The 12,610-nt window shown below is 41.8% G+C and overlaps 1 protein-coding gene across 4 annotated transcripts in view; it reads left to right on the top strand.

Annotated features, from left to right (window-relative positions):
• Positions 1 to 6: 6 nt before the first annotated feature.
• Positions 7 to 12,610, top strand: part of TSC22D1 (TSC22 domain family, member 1) — a 123,322-nt gene continuing 110,718 nt past the window's right edge. For 3 of the 4 annotated variants that reach the window (XM_010854609.1, XM_010854610.1, XM_010854611.1), the window contains exon 1: positions 7 to 3,165. In XM_010854609.1, the coding sequence (XP_010852911.1) occupies positions 314 to 3,165 (2,852 nt within the window). In that variant the 5' untranslated portion in view covers positions 7 to 313. The remainder of the gene's footprint in view (positions 3,166 to 12,610) is intronic. The other variant, XM_010854612.1, reaches the window with a different exon arrangement.

Here is a 12,610-nt window from a genome sequence, read left to right as displayed (position 1 = left end):
TGAAGCGGAGTATAAAGGGGGTGTGAGGCCAGAGGGGAAAGTGGATGGCGAAGGACTGAAGGGGTCCCCCCTTCGGGTCCTCGGCCGCCCCGTTCACCCTCGTCCATCCTCCCTTTCCGAAGCTCGCCCTCGAAGGCAGGAACGGCCGGCGCCTGCGGCTGAGGAGGAGGAGGAGGAGGAGGAGGAGGTGGGGGAATCGCGCCGGGCGGAGCGTCAGGTCCCGTTTTCCTCCTCGGCGTCTTGAATACAAAGATTACGGTGCAGAAGGAAATTGCACTCGCCTTCTCCGCCCCCCGCCCCGGTACCCAACACAATGCACCAGCCGCCCGAGTCCACGGCGGCCGCGGCCGCTGCAGACATGAGTGCTAGGAAGATGGCGCACCCGGCAATGTTCCCTCGAAGGGGCAGCGGCGGGGGCAGCGCCTCAGCTCTCGGTGCAGCAGGTACCGGCGTCGGTAGTAGTGCCCCATCTGCCGAGGATTTTCCGCCTCCGTCGCTGCTCCAGCCGCCGCCTCCTGCAGCATCTTCTCTGTCGGGACCACAGCCTCCGCCTCCACAAAGCCTGAACCTCCTTTCGCAGGCTCAGCTGCAGGCACAGCCTCTTGCGCCAGGCACGCAGATGAAAAAGAAAAGTGGCTTCCAGATAACGAGCGTGACCCCGGCTCAGATCTCTGCTAGCATCAGCTCGAACAACAGCATCGCAGAGGACACGGAGAGCTACGACGACTTGGATGAGTCTCACACGGAAGATCTGTCGTCTTCCGAGATCCTTGATGTGTCGCTTTCCAGGGCTACGGACTTAGGGGAGCCTGAACGCAGCTCCTCGGAAGAGACTCTCAATAACTTCCAGGAAGCCGAGACACCTGGGGCGGTCTCTCCCAACCAGCCCCACCTTCCTCAGCCTCATTTGCCTCACCTTCCACAACAGAACGTTGTGATCAATGGGAATGCTCATCCACACCCCCTCCATCACCACCATCCCATTCATGGCCACCACCTGCACCACGGGCACCACCATCCATCCCATGCCGGGGTGGCCAGTACATCCATCCCTGGAGGGCCGCCCTCAAGCCCAGTGTCCAGAAAACTCTCGGCCGCGGGAAGCTCTGACGGTGTTATGCCAGTTGCACCAACTTCTGCTGTATCATCGAGTGGCTCGCCGGCATCTGTCATGACTAGTGTCCGTGCTCCGAGTACTACCGGCAGCCTAGGTATAAATTCTGTTACGGGCACCAATACGATGAATAACGTTAACGTCACTGCTGTGGGTAGTTTTAATCCTCCTGTGACCAGCAGCATGCTTGGTAACGCTAATATAAGTGTGAGCAGTATCCCCAGTGCTGCTAGTGTGAGTGTCGGGCCTGCAGTGAGCAGCGGGGTTAATGTGAATATCTTGAGTGGCATGGGCAATGGTACGATTGCTTCCTCCGCGGCCTTTAACAGCGCTGCCAATGCAGCAGCGGGCATGACAGTGGGGTCCGTTTCGAGTCAGCAGCAACAGCCAACCGTTAACACGTCCAGGTTCAGAGTCGTGAAGTTGGATTCTACTTCTGAGCCTTTCAAAAAAGGTCGATGGACTTGCACTGAGTTCTATGAAAAAGAAAACGCCGCCGTACCCGCCACCGAAGGGGTGGTCGTAAATAAGGTGGTGGAAAGTGTAAGACAAAACCCGACCGAAGCGACTTCTGAGAGGGAGAGCACGAGTGGGAGCTCTGTGAGCAGCAGCGTCAGCACACTGAGTCACTACACGGAGAGTGTGGGCAGCGGAGAGATGGGCACCCTGGCAGCCCCGCCGGTGCCCCCAACCCTTCCAGGGGTGGCCCTTCCGCAGATGGACTTCAGTAGCGCCGCTCCACAGGGCATTTCAGCAGTTAGCATGCCTCAGAGTATTTCTCAGTCGCAGATCTCGCAGGTACAGTTACCGTCTCAAGAACTGGGCTATCAGCCGAAGCCAGGTCTTCAACCAGTACCTCTGCAAGCCGGTATTCAGCCGTCACCTGTTGGCGTGGTGGGCGTCACTTCGGCTTTAGGTCAGCAGCCTTCCGTCGCCAGCCTGGCTCAACCCCAACTGCCGTATTCCCAGGCGGCTCCCCCAGTGCAAGCTCCCCTGCCAGGGGCGCCACCCCAACAGGTACAATATAGCCAGCCGGCGCCAGCTGTGGGCCCTCCGATGGCCCCAAGCCATGGTACATCAGTGGCTCCGAACCCAGCCTCCGAGTATGTTCAGCCCTCACCGCTTCTCCAAACAGCGGTATCCTCTGGACAGCCCACTTCTGCAGGGGTGGCTGTTGGAGCCACGGTGATTCCTATGGCTCAGCCACAGAGCATCCAGCTCCCAGTGCAGCCCGCGGCAGTGCAAGCACAACCTGCGGGGGCAGCTGGCCAACCTGTTGGCAAGGCTCACACGACAGTAGCTGCTGTACCTCCTGGCAGTCAAATCGCAACTATTGGTCAACAGACAAGCCTACCATCGGCACTGCAGCAGCCCTCCACCCAAGTCACACCTTCAGTTATCCAGCAAGGTGCTCCTCCGTCTTCACAGATAGTGCCACCTGCTCCAGCTGCGATCCTTCATCAGGGAGTTCAGCCCAGCGCTTCAGGCCTTCCTCAACAACTGGTCATTGCACCTCAGAGTACCCTATTACCTGTGCCTCCCCAGCCACAGGGGGTCGAGTCGGTAGCTCCAGGAGTGGTTTCGAAGCAGTTGCCTGCAGTTAGTCCTTTGCCCTCTGCTAGTAGTATTTCTGTTACGAATCAGGTTAGTTCAGCTGGTCCTTCTGGACTGCCTTCTGCCCCGACAAACTTGGTCCCGTCACAGAATATAGCACAAGCCCCTGTCACTCAGAATGGTAATTTGGTTCAAAGTGTCAGTCAGCCTCCCTTGCTAGCATCTAATATAAATTTGCCTTTGGCACAACAGCTACCGCTCAGTTCTGTTCAGTTCTCCGCACAATCATTAGCTCAGGCAATTGGAAGCCAAATCGAAGATGCCAGGCGCCCAGCGGAACCCTCCTTAGTTGGCTTACCTCAGACCATCAGTGGTGACAGTGGGGGAGTGTCAGCAGTTTCAGATGGCAGTAGCAGCAGCCTTGCAGCCTCTGCTTCTCTTTTCCCGTTGAAGGTGCTACCGCTGACGACACCCCTGGTGGATGGCGAGGACGAGAGGTAAGCTCATGCCGTGTTTCTGCAGGCATTCAACAGATGCAGAGTTCCTCTTTTTAGTAACTGCATATGCACAGGGTTAGTCTAAAAGCATTATCTACTTTTTTCCTCTTTAGAGGTGAACGAGCATTTTTCTGGTAAGTTTTCTAGAGCAGGAGTGTGATGGAATGGTTTCAAACTGCTTAGGAAATGGTCTAAGTAAAACGTAAACAATACTTGACAGAATGGTTTTTGAACATTAAGAGTAGGTATGGGAGCCCCAAGCGGTTTTGTTATTTATGAGATGGTTTTTTAGAATTAATTATGAACAGAAGCTTAATTTTTGCCAACCCAGCTTAATAGTTCGTCTCTTCTTTTGACTTAACTAAAATCGTTATGATCATCTCTTGGGGGCAGAAGGGGAGGTTTTGGTTCCATTTGTTTCTCCTTCACTGGACTGGATGACCCAAAGTTCTACTGTGTTTGCTATTAGTCTGAAAAAGATCATGTTACTGCTTTTCCTAGTCAGATATTATAGGAAAGGTGACCTAAGCTGGGTTATACAGGTTGCTCTCAAACTAATTGACCGACTTTTGTGTACTTACTTAATGGTCGTTTTATCTGAACAGTAAAGAAATGGGAATGGTAAAAAATGTTTTATGGGGGAGGTGGGGTATACACTCTTAAAAACAGCCCAATTTATCTTTGACAGTAGTAGGCAGTATGTTTTTCCTTTTGCATAGTAGATCAAGATGGTAGCTGTTTTAAAGAGTAAAGAGAGAATGTCTTGGAGGGTTGAATTTATAGAGACATGAAACTGCCTGTGTTCTGCTAATCTACTCTACTTGTTCTCTTCTTTAACCAGAGAAATACAGAAAGCCTAAAATACATTACTAGACCATTGTTTTCTTAATAGGATTGGTAATAATATGGTGATCACATTTATTGAATCAAATTGTGTCTTTGAAGCTGGCTAGCTAGAAGAGTTGTGAAACCTCTCATGATACTACACGGCTTTAAATTAAGTTGATTTTTAAAGGAATGTTCTTTTCACAGATTTGCCTTACTAACCTTGATCAAAGTAATAGTTTTGATCAAGGAGGTTTGACAGAGGCTATTCATTTTCACTGTGGAACTTTGAATAAATGTGAAAGATACTTAAATATTTTAGTATTGGAGATTTTTGTGATTGAACTTTTATTAAGCCAGTTGGAACATTTACATTCTAAATGTATGTCTGTGGTTTTCACTTTGGAAAAATTGAGCATATTTCAAAAGAATTGCCATTTTAGAAAAACAAAGGCCAAATGTTTCAGTGAGGCCTTCTTTTTTTTTTAAATTACTTAAAAGATATAAGGTAAAGGCATAGTTAATTGAAATAATTTAAATTCTTGCCTTTGAAGATTCTTATTTTTCTAAGTCATATATAGAATCTTGTTATCTAGCCACATGTATTCTGTATCATGTATACAAGGCTCTAACTTTAAAGAGAGACCTCTTCTAGGAGGTGGTTTCCTTAATAGTTGTATTATAATTGTTGCTAAACCTTTAAATTTATCAAATCATGCTAATACACATCTATAATTTTAAATAATTAACTTACCTCAGATATTCAGGTTTTCTAAATCTAGTGACTGTGATCTGAGTAAAACCCCTATAAGAACAGGTATATTATGTGGATGCTAAATTTAGAGAAGTAAAAGATGGGTGGATACACAAATGAAAACCACATACTTTGAATTCAAACCTGCCATGATTTTTACTAATTACCATTGTGGTCTCCTGGCATGACTTTTTCCTTTTTGTTTTCTCCTCCTGGTGGTAGGGCATGATAGAGCTTTCCATAACATGGTGTTCCAGATGATTAAAGTCAGATGTTGCTACTTACAACTTGGTTTTTAACTGTAGAGCTAGAGTCCCAGTTTAAGATAGTAGAACAAAATTTTTCCATATAGCAACTGAGGTGAGGACTAATGAGGGGCAAATTATGTAGAAAGGTTTGAAATTCTGTAATATCAAAATGACCCCTAAAATAGCTGTAAAGGTCAGATCTGGTAAATTTGTGTATTATTTTCTTGGCATTTTACTGCGGATTATCACTGTAGTTTGGGAAAAAATTGTTAAGTGACAATGATTTAAAAAATTGTTTTTACTTTTTTCTTCCCATGTTAGTTTCTGTGTTGTTTGTGTCTTCTGGGCTTCACCTATGGATCTCATGGGAGAAAAGGATACATTGTAATGTCAGTATTGTGATTTAGAAAACACATTAGCAATAAAACTTTTAGGTGGTAGGATAAATGAAGATTGGCTGTTCTTTTTTCATCTTTTGAAATAATATTGACACAGGGTAAATTTTAAAATGTTGGTAACACATTTGTCTACTGGTGTTGGCTACTGGCAGAGACTATAAAGATTAGAAACATGGATCAGGCCTTAAGATTATGTGTGATCTTTTTTTTAAAAAATCATTCTCCTTAAAAAGGTCTTAATGTCTTATGTTGGGCTTCCCTGGTGGCTCAGATTCCTGAGTTTGGTCCCTGGGTTGGGAAGACCCCCCTGGAGAAGTGAATGGCTACCCACTCCCATATTCTTGCCTAGAGAATTCCATGGACTAGGAGTCTGGTGGGCTATAATCCACGGGATTGCGAAGAGTTGGACACAACTGGGTGGCTAGCAAACAAAACACATCATGTCTTAGGTTAGCCTTTAATGTGAACTTACTGTTACAGCACAGGGAAGATGCAGGTATTTCACACTGATGTTTTCAGTGTTTTGTGATTGTTAATACAGCCTCTTCTGTGAAATTGGTCAAACTTCCATTCATCCTTCAAGACTCAGCTCAGATGTTCCCTCTGTAGCATTCTCTTCAAGAAATGTTTGCCTTAGCCCTTTTTAGTGTTCTTCTATTCAAGGCACTGTGCACGTTCAATTAAAATTACATTTACCCATTTTCCCCACAAGACCGTGAATTCTTCCAGGGCAAGAGCTAAGTGTTTTTTGAAAGAATTAATGAGCAGACCTTTCTCTGCCTTTTGGATGATTTAAAACTTGTATTGTCTCTCACCTTAAGCATAACTGTTGGAGATGCAGGATCATATAATTTAATGCAACAGAATGAAAAGAAATTTCATACCTTAAGGTAAATTGATATTTATCTTCTAAATAGAGTACCTGTATATAGAGTAGTTCCTCAAATATTTATTAATGAGGAATTTGAGCTTTCTTATCAAATAGGAGTAATACTCATTTTTGCCAGCTTCTTAGGATGGTTGCATCAGATAAAATACTTTAACTGTGAAACACTAAGTTATAAGATCTAGTTTTTATTTATGTTGTACCTGCCCAGTTTAAAGAGCCAAATAGTTTACGTGCTTATCAAAACAAAGAAAAGCTTCCTGCCCTCTCTATTTCCCTGAAGCAATCACTTTCACATCTTGTAGATGATGATTGTGATATTTATCTCCTAGTCTCTAAATAACCGCCTGTATTACTACTTGACGTGCAACGCAGCCAGGTGGTTAGGAGCGTGGACTGCTTGGGTTGAGCCACCCTCTGTTGTTCACCAGCTGCTTAACCTCTCTGTTCCTCGGTTTGCTCACTTTAGAAAGTGGTGAGAATAGTATCTACCGCGTAGGATTTTGTAAGAATGAAACGAATTTGGAAAGTCCTTTGAAATGTCTCTAACTCATATGCTCTATATTACTGTTCAGTTGCTAAGTTGTGTCCAACTCTTTGCAACCCCATGAACTGTAGCATGTCAGACTTCCCTGTCCTTCACTGTCTCCCAGAGTTTGCTCAAATTAAGGCCCATTGAGTCAGTGATGCTGTCTAACCATCTCATCCTCTGCTGCCCTTTTTTCCTTTTGTCTTCGATTTTTCCCAGCATCAGGGTCTTTTCCAATGAGTTGGCTCTTTGCATCAGGTGGCCAGAATCTTGGAGCTTCAGCATTAGTCCTTCCAATGAATATTCAAAGTTGATTTCCTTTAGGTTTGCTTTGTATAAGTATGTGTTAGGTAAAAATACTCCTAGCTTTCGTTTTTGGCTTTAGTAACTTCCTGGGTAGAAAATGAAGATTGACTTTGTCATGATCTACTCAGCTGGTCCTCCTTCCTCCTGGTCCCCCCTTCATCTTAATAGTTATGATTGCATCACTGTTGATTATTCAGTTTTCTTATAAAGTATAACTTTTCCTAGCCTGTCTAATGTCCTGCACTTGCCTTCCTCCTCCGATCCCAGCCATCTAGTATGTATGGTATACTTGTATATATATTTCTGTATATTGTTTAACATGTATTAATGTTAGTAGTGGGTTCCCTTACCCCATGTTTTCATCCATCATCATCTGTTTCCTCCAGGCTGCCTTTCTTCCCATTTTTGTGGGTTTTGGGCTTAACATTTTGTGATAGAGCCTCTCAGATGTCTGGCAATTCTTGGTCTTCTGGGTGTACTTGAATGTAGGAGACTAAAGAGCTGATAAGCAGTTCTCAATGTGACTTGTTGACTGTTAGCTTTTCCATAGGCTGATCTGGCTGGAATTCACTGTCTCCACGCCTCACTGCCGCTTTAGTTTTCTCTGTAGTAATCACTGACTCAGCATTTCATCAAGTGTCCCTGGAGATGTTCAGACATATCAGGTATTGTTACCACTTTTATCTTTCTGAGGAAGTCTCTCATATTTCTCTGATCTTCCCTAATATTGTGGGGTTCTGTGGTTGGATCTCTCTTTTCCAGTGACCCATGTCATATTTTTTCTTGGCTTGCTCCATATTTTTAAATGGCTTTATATTACCCTTATACAGTTAGGTAAAGGATATTGGATTGGAAAGTGTATTATTTTATCATTTTGCTCCATAGCTTTCTAGCTTCCATGCTGCTTTTGGGAAGTTTGAAGCCTTGCTGATGGCTTACATATATTACATGTGGCTTGTGTGTGTTTTGTTTTTCCTTTTTACCCCTGTCCTCTTGTTTATTCTCTTTTCCTCCCTTCTCTCATTTTTTAAATATCTGAAAGCTTTCAAGAGTGTATCTGTTTTTAGCATTCTGAAATTTAACAGTGAGGGTTCCTTATGTGGATTTCTTTTCATTCAGGGTGCTGAATGCTTGGTGTGCCCTTCAGTCTGGAAACGCCTTTTAGTTTTGGGACTTTTTCTTGAATGAGGTTGTTGATTATTTCTTTCCGATTTCTCTTTTCTTTCTCGAATTCCTTTTATTGGGATAATAGACCTTCTTGACCAGTCTTCTGATTTTCTGATATTTTCTTTCCTATTTTCCATCTTTTTCTTTTTGCTCTACTGCTGTTGAGTTTTCATCTATAATCATAAATTATCATATATTAAATTTCCAAGAGCTTTTGTCTTTGGTCCTTTTGAATAGTATCTATCCTGTTCTAGTAGCAATTATACTTTCTCTTAGCTGAGTATAAGTGTTAGTTTTTTTTTTTTTATTCATTTAGGTTTCTTCTCCATGTGTGATCTGTGTCCTCCATTTTTTACTCTCTTAGTTTTTATTTGTTTGGTCTTTATCTTTTGTGTTACAGCCTTTCCTTAGATGGTGGTTGTGTGTGAGTAGGGGAGTAAAATGCTGATTTGAAATTCTGAGAGGTTTTGTTAGCTTCACTCTGGTAACCTGTCCGGGCACCTCCGTATGTGTTCCTTCACTTGGTCGGCTTGTTTTCGGTATGCTCTCCTGCATATTGCTGTGCCTCGTTTTCTCAGTCCCAGGATCTTGTGTTTTATATTCACTAGACAATATATTTTCAGTTTTTTGTTGGGGTTGGGGAGGGGTGGTTGGTATCTGTGGGGCTGGTTGCTTCTTAAACAGACTTTAAAACAATCTTTCTTATTTTAGCACTCTCTCTCCCCCACATCCCACTTCAGATGTATGTGGTACTGCCAATTCCTGAGTCTTTTGGGGATTTTACAGTTTAAATTGGGTTTGTTCTTGGCTTTCCCCACTGTTTGCTAAAGATTTGATTTCCTAGTGTTTGCTAAGTCATTTGTCACTCAACCATCTGCTTTCCAGCTTCCAAATTTTTGTTGCTATTGTCTTTTCACCCATTCTCTCAATCTTTGTGGGCTCATGGCTTTTTATATCTTAAAAATTCCTTTTCTGTCATGTTTGTGAGGTTTTTAGGAAAGGAGTGTGAACTGTGGTTAACTACACATCTATTTCAGTTGTAGAATGCTATGCTATTAAATATGAAGAAGGATACTAATTTTAATGATTCATGCTCCAAAATTTTGATCTGTAATTAGTACATAAATTTTGAGTGGAATTGCTTGGCTTATATTCAGCAGAAATAAGAATGGCCTATAACTTGGTATTTCAGTTCACAGAAGTGATTTAAAATGTTGGATTAGATTCAGTTAATACTTATTATCACATTTAATCACTAAACAACCTTGTGAATTAAGTTTTCTCTAATTTACTGGTGTGTAAACAGAAGCTTATTTGGTTTATTAAAGAAACCAAGTGGGTTGTGTAAGGTTACACACATAGCAGTGAAGCAGAGTAAGGATTAAAAGTCGTTTTTCCAATTCAGAATCTGGTGCTGTTTCCACTGCTCATAAGGCCAACACGAGGTGAGCCCCTAAGGAGTATTAGAGTGGCTGAAAACCTGAAAGAAGGCAGGCCTCGTTGATTTGTGTCTTAGTACAAATCATGGAATTGCCCTAGAACATATCAGCATTTACCTGTGACCCTTTGATGAGGAAAAAAGTGGGCAGAGTCATAAGATTGATGTACCTGGAAAATACAGTAGACAGACAAATGTTAGATGAATTAGTTTTAACATTTTGGGGGGAAAGTTGTATGAAAATGATCTTTTCAGGAAAACCATTTTAATTTTCTAATCTAAATTCTGTCTTTGTAACATTGGCCTCAGTATTGCAAAGCAAATAGATTTTTTTTTGTTTGTTTGTTTAGAAACTTCAATTAAAAAATATGAAACTGCAGAGCACACCCTGTTCTGGTACGGCATTATCCGAACCATAGTGGTTGATTTTTGCTGTGTCACTGTGTCTTTAGGGTTGACTATGTCATGGTAAGAATATGCTTTAGTGGCTTATTAAAAGAAATGACATGAGGGGAAAAATGATAAAGGATGTTTATGTTATTTTAAAAGAATGATCTGTCTATATTGAGTTTTGGATTCCAGGTTGACATTTTTCCTAGGCTCGCGTATATTCAAAGGGCCCACTCTCTCCAACCCTTCACTTCTTCCTTACCTATCAGCTAGACCTGAAAATCTTACTGGACCTTTCAGCCTCATGAGGTCTAGTTGAGCTTTGTTTTCCTTCCTTGAAGCACCCATTCTCATTTACTTTCAGTTCAGCTCTTCTGTCAGACTCGTTGGAGTTCTTTGGATTTGTGTCCTCTTCCCATCTCCTCCCTTTTCCCTAGGTAGTAGAGCTCTTCTTAGCTCTAGACTGATGTGGGCCTTTGCCTTAAATGTTATCTCTACTTGCGTTCTCACAGCCTCCCAGTCTCAACAGATCACAAGCTTAACCTCCTCATTACTTGACCTCTCAAATTTATTAGTCATCCTCATTTTAATAAATGTTATTTCTCATTCTAGTTCTTCACTTTAGGAGCCTCAGTCATTTCTTTCCCTCACCCTCTACATTCTGACCATTACTTTCTAAATATATCTTGAATTTATCTTTTCTTTCGCTATCTCTGTTGCCACAACTCTAGCCTAAGATAACATACTCAACTCTGAAAAGTACTGCAGTTGCTTCTTCACCAACTTTCTGCATACATTCTTGCCTTTCTCTGATTTTATGTCTTGTAGTCAGAATGACATTCTTAAAATGGAAATCTGTTTCAGTTACTCACTTGTCCCAAATCCCTAAGGCATTTCCACTTTTTTTTTAAGGTGATTCCATTTTGCTTTTGCTCCCTTCTGGCTTCATATGCTATTTCCCCTCACTTTTTGAGTCCCATCTGCCTCCTTTCAGACCCTCAGGTTGTCATCCTTTCTTGCTCTGTCCTCCAGGCTTTGGCTTGGACTGTTCTTTTAGCCAAAACGTGTTCTATGTCATCTTTCCTCCTTTCCTCCCTAAAGCTTCACTGTCACCTTAAGAGGCCTTCTCTGATACACCAGTCTAAACTTAGATTCTTTGTTAACACTGTTTAAGATCACCTTGTTATTTTATAGTGCTTAGTACAGCTTGTAATTTGTGTGTGATTATCTGTTTGATTTTAAGCTTCACAAACAGGTTTTTGGTTTGCTACTATTTATACAAAGTATATGTTGGTATCTGACAGTAGGTACTCAGTCAAAATCTGTTTAATAAGTGAAGAAAAAAAAATTTAATGTTGGCATAAAGACAACTTCTTTTTAAAAACACTATTATGACATATTTGAAAGGTAAATAAGTTCTTGATACATCATGTGATAACACTATTTTCTCCTTTAGAATAGTTGATTGAGAGAGTTGATTGAAAATTGATTGATTACTTTTTGCTGTTCATGAGCAAAAAGCAATGCAGTATTACTTGCTGCTTTTAACAAGCATCTCCGTTTGTTTTTGCACATATGTTTTGTTTATGTAAGTTTATGATGAGTTCTCCAACTTAAACCCATTTATTTCTACATTGTGTCAGTATTTTTCTTTATCTCCTTTTGACTGGTTCAGCTCTTTAGCATAAATGATTCTCAAATATCTAAGTATTACCTTGAAAGTTCTTTGCAGTTTCAGCTGTTTAAAATATAAACATTTAACTGGCAAAATGCCACTTGTTTGTATTAAGAGTTTCCTTTGTTAGTGTAGTAAGTGTTGAGTTAATTACTTGTTTAAAATTCCTAACCATTCTGTTTTGCTTATGGTCACTGTAGTTACTTGTTACTAAACTAGTAAGTTATGGTTTCTGTTAAGGGCAAGGAACCATGAAAAACATGTGGCAGTGATTAGAATTAGCAATAAATTTAATTGATTATATATGGATATTAAATGGGAGTAAAAAAGTATTAAGAGATGAGGCCTTTTCAGGTTGGGGTTATTAAAAACAGGAGGGAAAATACAGAATATGTTGTAGTTCAGGGGTCATCAGAGGCTAGTTTGAGAGTCTTCAAAGGTTTTCATATCCTTTTGTGGACATACCAGTGTTAAACCTGGCTGTGTGGCTTAAAACTGTATTTGTGTTGACTGGGGAGAAGATTCACCATGGCTTGATTTTATTAAGGATTAGATCGTGGTGAATGGTATTGCCTTTTCTCATCCATGGAGCCATAGAATAAAGCGTACTGAGCTTCCTGGGGATAAGACAGATGAGATAGCATCTTATTTTTCCAGGCAGCCCAGATTATTTTTATAATACTGATTTACTACCTAGGCGAGGAGCTCCTGGTACTCAGTGTACGTGTCTGAGTATTCTTTTTCTGAGTAATTGTAGATGGATGGATTGATTATAAAATTGCTCACTGTTGATGAGACTTTATTCTCTCTCAGCTCTCCTAGTTACCTA

Source organism: Bison bison, unplaced genomic scaffold (assembly GCF_000754665.1).
Source record: "Bison bison bison isolate TAMUID 2011002044 unplaced genomic scaffold, Bison_UMD1.0 scf7180017864345, whole genome shotgun sequence".
Classification (NCBI taxonomy): Eukaryota; Metazoa; Chordata; class Mammalia; order Artiodactyla; family Bovidae; genus Bison; species Bison bison.
The sequence above is the reverse complement of the archived record's forward strand: the minus strand, read 5'-3'. Positions and strand labels throughout refer to the sequence as shown.